Source organism: Pleurodeles waltl, chromosome 5 (genome assembly GCF_031143425.1).
Source record: "Pleurodeles waltl isolate 20211129_DDA chromosome 5, aPleWal1.hap1.20221129, whole genome shotgun sequence".
NCBI classification, from domain to species: Eukaryota; Metazoa; Chordata; class Amphibia; order Caudata; family Salamandridae; genus Pleurodeles; species Pleurodeles waltl.
In genome coordinates, this window is record NC_090444.1 from 465,175,376 (window position 1) to 465,191,601 (window position 16,226).

The 16,226-nt window shown below is 43.0% G+C and overlaps 1 protein-coding gene across 1 annotated transcript in view; it reads left to right on the top strand.

The window, feature by feature from the left end:
• The window catches only part of PNO1 (partner of NOB1 homolog), an 81,362-nt gene that overhangs the window by 53,100 nt on the left and 12,036 nt on the right, over positions 1–16,226 (top strand). Inside the window, exons 3-4 of the mRNA XM_069234277.1 lie at positions 2,272–2,355; positions 4,003–4,063. Of these exons, the coding sequence (XP_069090378.1) occupies positions 2,272–2,355; positions 4,003–4,063 (145 nt within the window). The remainder of the gene's footprint in view (positions 1–2,271; positions 2,356–4,002; positions 4,064–16,226) is intronic.

Sequence of the window (16,226 nt, forward strand, 5' to 3'; positions counted from 1 at the left end):
TTAGAAGAGGTTCAGATGTGAGAGTCTTGGAGGTGAGTAATTGTTGGTCTAGAAAAGTCTGAGGGCTCCCAAAGATAAGAATGGCTTGGGTCCCCCATGTTTTCACTGGCCCAGGGTAGCACAATTATTTATTGTAAGGGGAAAGGGAGTCAGGTCAAAGACTGGTTCATTTGGACAGGGCAGTGGTAGGTAGGTCACGCTGAGACCTTATACGGCTACTATGCAAACTTAAGTCCCATAATGTTTATTACAGCCATATAACAAGCCCTTTGCTGGACATCTGGGACTTGATAGTCAATCTTTCCCACCCCGCTAACAACTGTGCTTGAAAACCAAGAGTTTACACTGAGGTTAGAACATTTGTGTTTTCAGAATTTGAGAGCTAGGGAGTGTTAAATGAGCTCCAGCATATTTTTGGGAGTACAGATTAGATCCTTTGTAGATTGGAAAAAAAGATTACGTACTGCTAGAGACAGAGAGATTCCTATACCAATAAATCAGACATTGGGCTCGCCAATACCTCCCACTAAGATAAAAACTCCTTATCATATCAAGGGACAAAAGGCTGGGTGTTAGCACAACATAAGCACCATAACACCCTTAGAGCAGACTGCCCATGAAAATCCATGGTCCATAATCCATCTTGCAACAATTATTAAGAGATGGTCAGCCCTGTCTAGGATAAATAGTTAAGAACATTTTGTCGGTCTGACATAGGAAATCATTTGGCACTGAAAATTATTGCAGGATACTGTACCTCAGATGAGCTGCATGACATGTTAATGGGGGTGAATAACAGATGCTTGATGGGTTTTGCTAAGTGGGGTGGGACATGCCGCTACACATGTGGTAAGGTCTGGAAAAAAAACAAAATATTGGAAGGAGGTTTTCTTAGCTGTCTAGGAAATGGGAGCATGTCCTGTATACAAAGATCCTGGCTCTACAATCTTTCGTTTGTTCCCCCTAAACTGGGAGTAAACATTTAAAGGGAATTGGAAGCTGATTTGCCAAATGCTATTAATAGCAAAATTGTCAATGGCCAGACAGTGGAAACAGCAAAATAGTCGAACATGGCCTCAAGGTGCTGGGAATATTGGCTACAGTGGCTCTTAAAGAGTACCAGCACACACTATCAAAGAAAGATATGACCTATTGGCAATTGGGCAGAGAGCTCTGGAATGTTCAGCTAAAGCAGAAGGTAGTTCCAAGAGATCAAAAGCAGGCAGAAGTGTGAGAGGAATGGCTACAAGTAAATTTATATCTTATGTCTAGGTTAGGTGGACCTAGGGAGGTTGTCATTGTAATGTTTAATTTCTTTTTTTTTCTTTTTCATTTTTAATGTAAACCACTAAGGACAATGTAGTGATTTAACTAAGTTTGAATGAAAATATATGAAAAGCTGTAGATGTTTGAGAATAACTATAAAATACCAATAAAGGGAAGTTTTTGAGAAGTTAAAAAAAAAAAAAACATATTGCACTGCTTAACCATCTTATTGTTCTCGAACAGAACTAGTATCTTAGATATGCTGCATTAACCTGCAGCGTATGAATGGATTCTTCAAGACTGCGTTATTCTTCAGGACTGGGTGTTAATAAAGCCTTTACTGTGCGAGGGAGAACCAACATGGTAGCTAGAGCGCTGTACAGAATGTGCAGCAGATCTGTTCCCACAATGTGTATTTCACCTAACTGCTTAACTTCAGTTAAAAGGCATGGTAACACCGCCCGAAGGGTGTGTTGTTTCATTTAAAGTGTGTGTTTGTGTGCATGCGTGCGCAGGATAGTAGATCTCTGGTTTATGACCGCATATATTCTTCTTAAAACATGAATAGTTTGAGTGCCTCTAAATGTAGGCACGTTTGTTGATGGAAATCAAGAGAAACCGATGAGGAGAAGGTTACAATTAACAGAGATAGTTATAAAGAAACAGTCGATTAAATGGATGGAAGTAAACTCCACATAAGCAGGAGAGAGCTTTGAGTTAGAAATGCAAATAATTTAAATGGATGCCAGAACGGTGAAGGGAAGAGGACACTTAAATAGGCATTAAATGGCAGATATTCATACACATATGTACGGCTACATAGAGTTGGATCCGTACTATCTATATTAACCAGTGTACCAAGCTATTAACACCCGTAGTAGGCTATCTACTCACTCTATCACCACTGAACACAGAAAATATAATGGCTGACATCACCAATAGACCAACTTGCATGTTTTTCTGCTTTCATTATTAGTATTAATGTTTTTAAATATTTGTTTGCAGACATGTAAAGAAACTACAGATGTCGGTGCTTTAACAAAAGCTGCAGATTTTGTAAAGGCGTTTATTCTTGGATTCCAAGTTGAAGTAAGTAATTATGGAAATGAATTGGAACTGCATAACAGACAGTTGGAAAATATTTAATTTATTAAAGTGTTTAAATTTATACAGTGTAGTAGAAATGCACATTATTGTGTGCAGTAAAGTTATCCCCGTACACCCACATTTGCTCAATTCAGCAGGCCATCGGTGGTAGCAAGATATAAATCTTCACGCAAGACACTTTTGTTTGCATGATCCCACCTAGCATATACTAAGGTCTCAGAAACCCAAACATCCATTCCTTATATCCCTACAGTAATTTCAAAAGCTGGTGATGTAACGCACTGCACACCTTCTCTCTAGAAACCTAAGCACTGGTTCGGTATTCAACATATGATGGGTTCCCCATGATAATTTACACAGAGCACATAAACTACCTTACCCATGTAGTACATTTTCGAAAGCTTTTCAACCCCCACCTTAAGGCAGAAGCAACCACTTAAACCTCTATTCTGGGGTGTAAATTCCTCGATAAATGGCTGCAGTAAGACAGAGTGGTGTATCGCTTGGAATGTGCTTTTTATGGTAAGTGTTACAGTATCCTTTTTGTTCATTTGCCACATGACTGAACGGTATCTACAAATCTGAGGACCCCCCAGAAGTAGCCCAGAGAAGTGAAAATATTTTTTTCAAGGTGGAAGAGGCGGTTTCAACTTGTTTATTAAAGCAGGAACTGTTAACGCAGGTCAGACTGTACATCCACAGCTTCCTTTATATTAATTGTCTTCACAATTGGTAGATTTGACATTTATTTGGACAAAAGTTTCCATCTCCGTGCATTTTGGCTGGTAGGAGTGTAGTTTCTAAATATCTGCTCATATTCACAAATTTGGTATCTAGGATAGAATAGTGAAACAAATGTCAAAAATACCAAGGAACAAATACTGAGCCTGATGCACTGGTGACTGAAAACAACTACACTTTGCATTTTAAAAATTGAAATACTGTAATACGTGTTCTTTAATTAATATAACATTAATGAACTTTGAGTGAGAATATTTCCTTTGACATGCGTTGTACTGTGGTGTATGTTCTTAACATTTTGAAAAAGCTGTGCAAGTGTTCTGCACCTAACCTAAAGCCGTGTTGCAGGCATGAAGATCTAATAAACGTATCCAGTAATAAATCTAAAATTGGAAATAGACTGATTTATGCCCATAAAGCAATGGCAACCTCGGAAAAAAGAGAACTCCTCAAAATTGACCTTGTGTTTTCCAGAGGGAAACTGTCCCCCACTTACCCAGATAAATTAAGAAGTCAAAGATCGAGTAAGATAGCTAGGTAAAAAACGGCACTTTTGTGCAGTGGAGGTATAAAGTTTGTGTCAACCTCTTTAGAATCTATCTCACCCAGGAACTTACTTCTGAGCGGCATTACTTAAGCTAGACAGGTCAGACCTTTAACCCTAAATCCATTGCAGTGCCGCCAAGCATTTACTAATCGTCTTGCATGTAGGTCAACACACTGCTCATGGAAAGTTATTGTCTGTTTTTTAATGAACCAGTAAATATGGTTGATTGGCTGTAACATATTGACAGGCCTTTGGGCCAGTTGTGGCTCCTCACAGGCAGAATTTGATAGCCTGTTGAGGACTTTCTGCCTGGCATCAACTGTCACTTTTTAATTTTTCAGGATGCTCTAGCTCTCATTAGACTGGATGATCTCTTCCTTGAATCCTTTGAAATCACAGATGGTAAGTACTTCATTCTTGACAAGTCTGCCATCCATTTTGCTTAGCATATTTTCCTGCCATATTGTTAAGATAAGCACTTGCATGACTCTAATGGAAACAGTAGTTAACAAACATGATGTCTACCATACTAAACTATTCTAAGAAAAAAATAGGTATTTAGCTAATACTTTCATTATCCTGGTTCCTGACTGACATCCGGTTGGTGTTGATTTGGCAAGGAGACAGCAGCTTTAGAGAGAATATTGCAATAAAAACTAATTCATCTTCAATGTTGACAAGGAAAACCGTAGCCATAGTTGTGTAAAGGCACATTTTCTCTATCCCTCACTCTGTGTTGAGGGAACATTTGACTGGTAGAGGAGACTACCTAGTGTCATCTAAGGGAAGCAAGTGTTGGCAGCACCCCAGAATGTCCTGCCCAGAATATGCACTACCTCACATACCCCATCTGCCATGATGCAATGAGGTGGATACCGCCTCTGTAGTCATGGCGGTTAGAATTGAAAAATGTCAACTTTGGGAAGCTGAGTTCAGTTCCAGCTGTGGAGATGAGTATTTTCTACTCTGTATCCCAGAAAACAATTGAAAGAAAAGGCCCCAGGGAGTGGAGGCATGGTTAGGAGTTACTTTTGTTTTATTGTAGTGGGTGCTTTAATATTCTTTTGTGGCTTTCCATTTCACAATCTGGAAAATACTGGATTATTTTGTAAAGTACTTCACTAGATATGATTCATATCCTCCAATGGCTAGTTCGTTCACTGTGCATTTTTAACTGTGTTTTTATGGGGGTGTTCCTGCGGATGCAAATATGGCAGTAGCGGAGGTTCGACGCTTAATTACTGAATTAACAGCCATATATAGACGTTTAGTACAATTTGTGATGCTGACACTAAATACAAACCCAGCGCGTGCTGCTCCAGCACAACCACATGCAGTAACACCAGGTATAAATCCGGTGACTGTACACTCTATTATGGGTAAAGTCCCAGCAAAACGAGAGGAGACTCCATTTTGGCTGGCACAAAAAAATTAATACGCTGGAGGCGGTATTTCCCCATATGGGACCTCAGGATAAACATAGAATATTAACTATGTGCTTGCCCTTTGGGATAGCTCCTACAGTTGAACACTGTAATACATGGGGCACGGTATTTGCCGCGCTCTATACAACGGCACACAGTACACCAACACTAGCCAACCTACCGGAAGTGCTTAAACAAATTCAAGATTAATATGGGGCTGCCGCGGCCTTAGATTTAGGAATGCAACTGATGGGCAACTTTGCCACGGTTTCTTCAATTATCCTAAGTAATCTTAAAGGGGAAGCAGTTGCACTTGCAGTGCGCATGCGTCTTTGTGACGTTCCGCAACAAGATCAGGAGCGGGAACTGCCTAAAATAATAACGGAAACATATTCCAGTATCAGTCGAGATAGCCTTGAGGCTAGACCTCAATTTCAGGGTAAAATTAATAAAGAGGGTAATAAGAAACGCTGGGAGAAAAAACAACAAACACCTAAAAAAAGAAAGGGGAGAATCTTCACGTACGGAGATCCCCAGAATAAGTATAATCTCGGAAATAGAGAGAATAGAAATCACGTAGGGTGGGACAGGGATTCTCCATAACATGTAATTCCCATTAAAGGTGAACCTCAGCCGCAACCGCAGTATCCCATAAAACATGAAGCAAGGGCACCGGTGAGAGAAATACTTACACAATTAGAATACCAGGGGTTGATTGAACCCTGTGTCTCGCCGATGAATAATCCCTTATTCCCTGTAGCTAAACCGGACCATTCATATAGAATAGTCTACAGACTTTTAAATGGACATACACGTACACATGCTATACAAAATTCGCAAAGCACTGTACTAATGAGCAACATTGTGCAGAAAAAATATAAAACGACTTTGGATATCTCAAATGGATTTTTCTGCCAGAATATAGCACCTGAAAGCAGAGATTGGCCTGCATTGTTGTAGGGTTTGCCGAAGTCGGCTACAAATTTAACTTAAAAAAAATCAGAAATTGCCTTCCTCAGCGTCCTGTTCCTGGGATATGAGCTGTCGAGTGAAGGGAAGAGCCTAGCACCACAATTTTTAGAAAAATATGCACAATTGCAACCACCAAATGCGATTAAAAAAAAATTACAATCATTGTTGGGCTTTCTAAATTTTGGCAGAACATACATCCTGATTACGCTACGCGCATAAAACCTTAATATGAATTAATACTTCCTGATTTTTCAAGCAAATTCTGGACAATTGAACATACACATACTCTTTGAGAGTTACAGGCAGATATGCTAGCAGCAAAACATTTAAACACGCAGGACAATAAGACACATTTGGTCATCAGGGTGATAGCTGGGGCCATTGGGTTTTCCCTTTGTCACATTTAATGAAGGTGAGACAGTCTCAATTGCATACAAGTCACACTTGTATTCCGCTGCTGAACAACGCTTTGCACCCACAGAGAAAATTCTCACTGCTGTACAGATGGCTGTTATTAAAGAAAGACCTCTTGCCCAAGGAAAACGCATTATTGTCATTTCTCCTATTCTGGCCCTTACAAAAGCTAGCGTCCCGAACGCAAAAGCACTTCACCCACGATGAATACAATGGACTACGTCTTTAACAGCCACTGATGTAGACTACATTTTTTACCCAAAGTTACAAACTCAGGAATTTCTACAATATGACGTTGAATTTCCAGTCCCCGCTGACACGTTTCCTATTGATCAATATCAGGAAGTCATGTACACCGATGGCTCTGCGCAACCAGCGATTGGAACAAAACATCAATATTCTGCTGCATGTGCGGTTGTGAGCGGCTATATGGAGGGGGAGAAATTCTGTCCCCAACATACCTATACACAGACCATAGGGGATTGTACAGCACAATTGGCTGAGCTAAAAGCTCTACTAATGGCACTAGAACATACAGATCCGACACAGTTCACACTGATTGTTTGTGATTCTTATTATTGCGTCCAGTCATTTAATGAATACCTACATTACTGGTGCTTAAATGGGTTCAGAGATTCGAAAGGCAACACCATAAAACAGACTGCTGTGGGGGAAGGTAGCAGACCTGAAAGAGACGCTACCCAAAGTCCATGTTGTGCATACACTTGGACACCTTTAGCAACACAAAAGGATGATGGACGGAGTGCTGACAATGCAAACACTCACCCCCAGTCACAGATCTGGGTTTAATCCATCGTTCTTTGGCTCACCATGCCACCCCAGTTTGGACCCAGCCATATGAAATCAGTCTTGACCCTGTTCCTCATGGGAACAGTCCAGCCCGAACTGCCAGGCCAGGTCCTCCCTGGACCGGAAACAAGCATCCTGGGACCAGTTTCAGGGTATCGCCCTTCTTCAGCCAGGCTAGCTTGAATCCAGTGGCACAGTGAGTAAGGGACCCACGTCTGGGCATACCCTTCCCACTTGGGGCAACTTTAGCAACACAAAAGGGTGATGGGCGGAGTGCTGACAATGCAAACACTCACCCCCAGTCATAGATCTGGGTTTAATCCATCATTCCTTTGCTCACCATGCCACCCCAGTTTGGACCCAGCCATATGCAAATCAGTCTTGACCCTGTTCCTCATGGGAACAGTCCAGCTCGAACTGCCAGGCCTAAAGGATTTCCTAATAAATATCAATATTTGATGGGAAGTATGCTGAACGCTGAAGTTAAAATTCCAGGCGTAGGCGTTCGCGACATCCCCAATAAAGATGTAAGACCACAATTGATTAAAGCAGCGCACGAGGGAGTGGCATCTGCGCATGCTGGCGTGGCTGCTACAATTTCACTCTTGCAGGCCCGTTATTGGTGGCCTGGTCTCTATAAAGAGACTAAGCAGTATGCCCTTTGTTGTGACATCTGTCAACAAATTAAAGTTTCCACAGCTAAACGCCTGCCACAGACACCCCTCTAATATCAAACAGACCATTACAATGTGTGTACCTGGATCATTGCAGTCCATTAATACCGGGCAGTGCATACAAATATATACTAGTCGCTGTTGATTCTTACTTTAGATTTGTGTGGGTGTGGCCACAACGTTCTACTGACGCTCAGACTTTTATTAAAGATTTGCGAGTCTTTGTCGGTACATATACAGTTGCGGCATTCCATTCGGACCAGGGCCCTGCTTTTGCCTCAAGGGCATTCAGGGACACCATGGCTTTGTTGGGGGTCCAGCTCGAGTACTCGTCTCCATTTCATCCCGAGGGAAATTCTGTTGTGGAGCGATTAAACCGCGATTTAAAGCAATCCTTAACAGCCAGAGTCTTAGGTACGGGTCGTAGTTGGTTAACCCACCTGTAAGGAGTTTAGAGAGCACTAAATAACCTGCCTAGAAGGTCCCTGAGGGGTTGTACTTCATATGAGTGCTTGTTCGGAACACAAATGTTTGTTCTGGATCTTGATGGTCCTGGTGTAGAGGCGGCGGAAACACCTTTTGCCATAATGATCGTGTCACTGTTTTACAGGAATTACAGCAGTTCCGTTAAGATAACTCTTCTAAAAGTGCTGCCTCCACTGGAATTAAGGATGTGCCAGTAACACCTACCGGCTGGATTCCCAGCGTTGGATCTTGTGCGTGAAAAGGTCGCAGTAAAAAAATAATTTGGCCCCTCTTATCGTGCACCAGTCCCTGTGTTGGGGATACACGGAACCAGAACTGTTATTCTACCCCCGTTGCCAGGTGCCAAAGAAAATCGTTTTGTTTCTAGTGACAATGTCAAGTTACAACATGTGGCCGATTCTACACAGCCGACCAAGAGGAACGTCCAGTAGTTCCCGAATCCCTCTTACTACTGGAGAAGAAGTTCCACTTCAAGTTGTCTATACTAACACTGTTGCCTCTCCGAGCTTGGGGACGGTGGATGATTATCTCAACTTGGAAACATTTGATCAAGTCACCATGACTACATACGTGACGGATGGTGCTGTCTACAGTGTGCCACCACGAGAAACACAGACTCCTCCATTGACTATGGCAACGCCTTTTGCACGAACTGTCTCTGGTTACTTTGCCGACAACAACGATGGTCTATCAGACTCGTTTGCCTCTTCGCCTGCTGAGCTGTCTGGTCCACGTAAGCTGATACATTGGCTTAAAGATACATATTTTATTTTTCCATGGAATTATCTGTGGCTTTTATTGACTGTCCTAGCATTTTTTCTTTGGATTGGGTTTGTCGTTACCTTTTTTCTGTTAATACATGGTCATTTTCTTCCCGAGAGATCAGCGATTGAACATGTGGAGGAGGTATTGAAACCACATTTTTCATCACATAAGGTTCGAAGAGACTTGTCCTTTATGAACATTTCTGCAGTACCAATTCCAGATGGGATTGTGTGGGATAAAGTAATATTTGATATATATGGTCCCACTGAAATAATTCAAATACCGTATGTTCTTAAGTTATCCATGAATTACATAGTCATACCAGGCATTGTATCTGATGATTGGGATGTGAAAACAGTTGACTCAATGATGACAAAATTGCAATATTATACTGTCTATGAAAATGAGGATGTTTACCAGTTTAAAGACCATTATGGTGACATGTTTTGCTATAATTATTATGGGCACCACTTCATACATAAAGCGAGCAGTCCAAAAACAATATTTGAGTATAAGCAATGGGAACATTGCCCAACTCCCCCGCAAGGGAGTTCAAAAACTTATTTTGAAAAATGTACGTATTTTTCTGGGCATCATAAAAAAAATGCTGAGTCATATAATTTTAAGATGACTCCGACTAGGGATAAACAAATGTTGTTGACCAACACGAAATTTATATATTTGGACTCCTTTGTTTCCCGGTTATCAATTGAAGGTTATGAATATTGGTTAAAAAAAATGTTGATTTGAAAATTGTTTGGGGAACAAAAAATTGGCAAACCAAGGGTAGATAAACATTGTTTAGAGCATGTCTCATCCCTGTTCAAATGATTTTTTTAAATGAAACAGTACAACAGACCAGTTGCTTAGGCTTAGCTATAATCAGAGAATTAAACATGCCCAGCATACCTGCCCCTGCAAAATGTAATAACTGTCAAAAGTACACAAATGCAACGTTTAGTGAGCTTAATGAATGGGTCCAGAACGGTACATTTAATACTTCACTGACGCATCCAGGCGGGTGGTTATTGTGGCCAATAGGTACCAATGGGTGTCATAACCGTTTTGTCACCTCTTTGGGGGGTTTCCGAACGAGTAGGTCAGACCCTCGCTATATATCACCAGAACATGCTGAAATAATTACAACATATAGGGGGTCATTCTGACCCTGGTGGTCGGTGACCGCCAGGGTCACCGACCACGGGAGCACCGCCAACAGGCTGGCGGTGCTCCGTCGAGCATTCTGACCGCGGCGGTTCAGCCGCGGTCAGAAACGGAAAGTCGGCGGTCTCCCGCCGACTTTCCGCTGCTCGGGAGAATCCTCCATGGCGGCGGAGCGCGCTCCGCCGCCATGGGGATTCTGACACCACCTACCGCCATCCTGTTCCTGGCGGGTCTCCCGCCTGGAACAGGATGGCGGTAGGGGGTGCCGCGGGGCCCCTGGGGGCCCCTGCAGTGCCCATGCCAATATCATGAGCACTGCAGGGGCCCCCGTAAGAGGGCCCCACAAAGTATTTCAGTGTCTGCAAAGCAGACACTGAAATACGCGACGGGTGCAACTGCACCCGTCGCACCTTCCCACTATGCCGGCTCCATTCGGAGCCGGCGTCCTCGTGGGAAGGTAGATTTGCCCTGGGCTGGCGGGCGGCCTTTTGGCGGCCGCCCGCCAGCCCAGGGCAAATCTCAACATACCCTCAGCGGTCTTGCGACCGCGGAGCGGTATTTTGTCGGGGGAAGACTGGCGGGCGGCCTCCGCCGCCCGTCAGTCTCAGAATCACCCCCATAGTGTGTGAAAGTTGTGCTAACAGTGGCTAAAATCATCCTCACTAGATGCAGTTAAGACACACCTCACTCTCCTCTCTAATGACACTGACTTACAAGATTTTTTTGTCAGGCCCATAGATACCACGTAGGAAGCGTTTCATGTATGAAGTATACAATGAAATATGGAAACTTTCCCGACAGGAGGCTGCAGCCCGGTTAAGGCAGATAGATCAGGAAAATCTGAAAAAGGCTTTAGCTGTTGTGGATAATGGAATTCACACCTTGTCCGACTGGATATATACAATTAACAACATTGTTTCTTCTGCTATAGACATTATACGATCTGATATGTCTTCTTTGTATCATGGACAGTCAGACCAGGTCCATTATGCAGTTGGGTTGGACGCTTCAGACATTGAAGGCGGGTCGCGTTCCGTGGCAGCACATCAGTGCCAGGGAAATATTTTTTTCCTTTAATTTAACGCGACAACAGCAACTAATGGCTGAGAAGGAGGTGACTTACGTCATGCTCAACATTGAAAAGTTCGAAAGATTGCCTTTTACCGTGGCAGAGATTCCCTCAGCAGAGTGGTTGATATACAGGGTTATTAATCTGCCTATTTCTACATTACAATTCACTTCTTGTTTGAAACATGTTCCGGTAGGCAGATACGAAAAGTTGGGAGATAGTTACATTCATGAGGTGTGGGAGCTTCCCTTCTCGTACAAATGCCTCAATGGCATGAAAGAGGTCTTTCTTAGCGGCAGTGAATGCAAGACTTTAGTCAGCCATTCAATGATTTGTAAGCAGCTGTCCTTGCAAGGGGCGTGTAATGCCTCAGTTGCGAACTTGGCTTGCTATCTGAAGGGAGTTCCAGTTCCCTTGATTTAAACCCACGTTCCAGGTGCTTTCAAATGGCAACTACGTCCTCTTCAATAGTGAAGACTGTTGTGGCATGCGGGCCGGAATAGTTTCCGTTGTTTCCGTCACTAAGATCGTTACATGCTGCAGGAACGTGTTGTTTCCCCCCCACCAAAATTAGCGAAGTAGCGGATATTTGGCCTCACATTGCTACTTCCAAGGTGAATTTTGACAAGTTAAGTAGACTAAAGGCTTTATTGTTTCAGAAGCATGTGGCCCTTACATCTCCACGCAAGACCTACGCACGTCAGGTGGCGAGGTCATCAGCAGAAATACAGACCCTGTAAAATACAAACTTTCCGAGACACTTTGGTGAACTCGTGGGACGTATATTTAATGCATCCAGCAAAGCTGGATTAGCTCATTTCTTCAAAGCTGTTGGTATTGGTTTTGTTCACACCTTTTCCTCCATATTCGGTTTAATACCTTTGGCTATTCATTCAATTTTCGTAAGCATTTTGGGGGGATTTCTGATAACTTTGGCTTTATTAGCTGGCATTTTGCTGTTGTTTTTCCGCAATGGCTGTCCCGCCGCAACAAGGACGAATGTGGGCGCTCCCATCAGACAGCTGTGTCGCTATCACATGATGCAGCTCTTTGGAGCAACACTCCTGGAACATTTGGAGTGTGGCTGGTCTCCGTCACTCAGACCGGTTTTGGATTTTGTGCAGACCATGTTTCGGTGACGTTGGTGCTCTTTTGAACATGCACTGGACGTCTGTCTCTCAAAGCAACGCCCCTCAGTGATTGATGCTGATCTGTTGATGTTCTCGATGAGGGTCCATTACCAGACATGCGCGCTGCGGCTGCGTTTGCCTAGAGAAGCTGATTACGAGCTACCCTTCCTGGAGGAAGTTGATATTAACTAGTTCGTAGGCACTACACGGGATGCCGCCTTGGTTGATACTGGGGCTCTGGAACACACCTGCTCCTTGATAGTTTTTGGCGTGGATTTACCGGTTTTGTCATCTTCCGAGGTGGGAAATCTCCTGCTTTCTTTCCATGACTAATGCTTGATTTGGACTTATCCTAAATTGACATTTTTCTTTGAATTCGGCATTTGGCTGCATGCTTATTTTAAAAATTGTAAATTAGTATGTTTGTGTGTCCTCTTAACTTGTTAAAATTGAGTAGGGTTTTAAATATATTTTAGCTTAGGGCATTTTTAGCTTCTACTTAAACCACTTTCTACCGACAAGGGGAGGGTGTAGTGTAGCCATTTTTAATATAACTCCATGCACGTTCGTTTAACATACTAGGCCGCTGTGCACTTTGCCCTTGATACATTTTATTCAGCCTCGCACTGTTATTTTACAATAACCAGTTTTACGGTCTTGTTTTTATTTCCTTCTATCACACTGTTTAGCTTAGTTCAGCACTGTGTTCTCAAATAATGCATTCTTGAGCACCCTGTGCTTCAGTCAAGGCTACAGTCTTGTACATTGCCGGTAAACGTGGTAGAGGTTTAGTCTCCAGTATTCATAGAAAATACACATCCTTGCGTAGGGACGTTTTCTTAGAACATCTGCGTGTTAGTTATAAAAACACTTCTTAGTCCTAGTACAGGTCAAAGGGAGATTCTGGCCCGGAACCTACAACTAGATGCTGACTGCCCCGTTGCAGATGCTGATGCAGATTACAGGCCTTTGCTCAGGAATGAGGGTTGATGTCCTCCCGGGGGAACCTGAAAGGCAGGCTTAGAGCTTCAAATGCTGTGCTCAGAATATAACTTAGAGAGAGAATAATCTAGTGGCACTATGATAGCCTTATTCTTGTGCTTCACTCTCATCGTTAGTATTTTAATCCTACTGTGTTGTGTAGTTTCTGGTTATTGCAGCTCACGCTTTGCTATCTAAAATGCAGTTGTTTTATTAAATCAATCTTTAAAACTGCCTTTGTCATTTCTATGTGAGACCGCACTGTGTATAAGAGAACCGGTTGTGACCTGAGTGACCACGACTTCCCTGGGAAGTGCTAAGACGTCATGCGCTCGGCTGCCCAATTGTCTCTTCCCTTCAGGAGAGATGAGGCACTGCTAGTTATCCTGAGCAAAACCCGGATTTAGAGAGACAAGGGTCCTTCACCGTGGGTCAGACTTAGTCCCCCACTCTGTGAACGATCTTGCCGCTCAAAATCCAGTACTCATTAGGATAATGAGAGCCTATGCGACATAACAACTGCTCAAAGTAGATCTTAAACATTGGGCGCCCATGTATATCTCTTGGCTGGGACATATTCACGCCATAAAAATGTCTGTTTATCCTCACTCATATATCTCTTCCAGGACCTCCCTGTGGAGTTAGACTGGGGCTACCTTTCATCCCTCTGCTCTGTAAGAACCAGCTTCCTCTTGCAAAATCACAGAGCTTCCTTATCATACAAAATATTGAAGCTTCCAAAGGACATGGATGGGTTAGGTCTCCCGTACTTTCACTTATATTAAAGGGTGGCCCACCTACAGGTCATTTCCGAATGGTCCTTACAGGAAACAGAGAAGCGCTGGCTTCACATGGCTAGAGCTGTTGTGGGGAGATATATCTAGGATGTGATGTGGAAACCAAACTCGTATCAAAGTAGACCCACCTCAACAACACTTAAAGTTTGGGAAGAGGTACTTCGTACTGTAGTTTGGGCTACCTTTCCCTCCCCCTTCTGACTGATTCATTTTAGTCCAGCCTTCCCCCCCCCTGTATTACACCTGGGGCTCTTTGATGTAAGGAGAGAGGGTTAGGATGTCTCACTATAGCCGATCTTTTCACGGATGGGATATTCACACTTCTAAACATTGCCAAAAAGTTTTTCACCTTCCCTCCTCTGAGCACTACCGATACATGCAACTTAAACATTGGGTACTTCAACCCAATGACCGAGAGGCAGCCACTATGGATTTGATTCCCATCTAAAGATTTGCAAAGAGGGTGGAGACCTCTAGGGATTATATATCCTTTCTTTACCGTCGCCTGTTATCTACACACATTCTCCACCACCCAGATACAAAAGCTATTGGGAGCAAGTCCTTGGCCGAGATATCTCAGAGGCTAATTGGACTAAACTTAGGAGAGCGATTCCTCGGCCTAACCCTTACATTGGCATGCAAGAGGTCCATTTTAAACAACTTTTTGATTGCTATTTTCATCCCACTAAACTCAAACAATCTTCCTTGATGCATCAGATTTGTGCTGGAGAGGATGTGGTCTAAGGGGAGACTTTCACCACATTTGGTGGGGTTGCCCAACTATTCGCCCATTCTGGTCTGAAACATTACCACAGATCATGGAGAACCTGGGGTACCCGATTCCCAACAGCCCCGATTTTGCATTACTAGGTCTGCGTGATGAATCCCTTAACCGCCAAACCAAGGGAGACTGAGCTATTTTGTGGCAATGTCTAGGGATAGGCAAGCTAGCCTTAGCTGAAGTATGGAAGGAAAAGGGGCGTCAACACCAGGCCTTGGCAGGCAATTGCAATGGAAGGAATGGCTGACATATTCATAGACGACTAAAAACACTTTGAAATCATCTGGGGCCCTGTAGTGTTTTATCTATCTAGAGGCCTCCCTCTATATGCATGCCATACTAGGCATTCCACCTCAAGCAGGAGCGATTGGGAGATACCTGTGTCTGAAGTGGCCCCTTGGGCGGTTGCTTCCTGACAGTTCATTCTCCTCCTCCCCAACTATGTTTTACATATTTTGAGGTTGCAGCTGTTAAGTCTCACATGTACCAAAGTTGTTTTTAATGTTCACCCTCAAAGGGGTAAATTTATTATTTTTTCTTTTTTTTCTTTTTTGTTGTTGTTTTGGGTTTGGGGAGGATAATGTTGCTTACATTAGTAGCACTCTGAATAGTGACAGTGATAATACATGTAATGTACACAGGGGAACATCCCCCCCCCTCCCCCCCTCCCAAAGGTCCACAAAGTGTTACTAAACTAGCCGAACTGTAATTTGGGGAGACTGATTTGTCTGCGGTCACCACCGTTGCTGTATGTATAATAAATAGAACTTTGAGCAAAAAAATTGATTACAAAATCTTGTGTGATAACTAAGATGCTGGGAGCAAAAAGGGGACATTTAAGAATTGCCTCTTACATCAGAAATTTGTAGGAACAGGAATCAAGCTCAGTCTTCTGTTTAAAATAAGCAGTTTCCAGTTGGAGTCCGGTGGGGCTCGCAATTGTGCACGACTAACTGTCCTTTGTTTTCATCATCACCTGTATTTGTGTTTTATCACTAGCTGTACATCATGTCCAGTGTAATCTGAAAAATACACATTTGTTTGGTATTTGAAAAAATGTAAACATTGAAGAATGACCACAGGGATAAACAATTCACC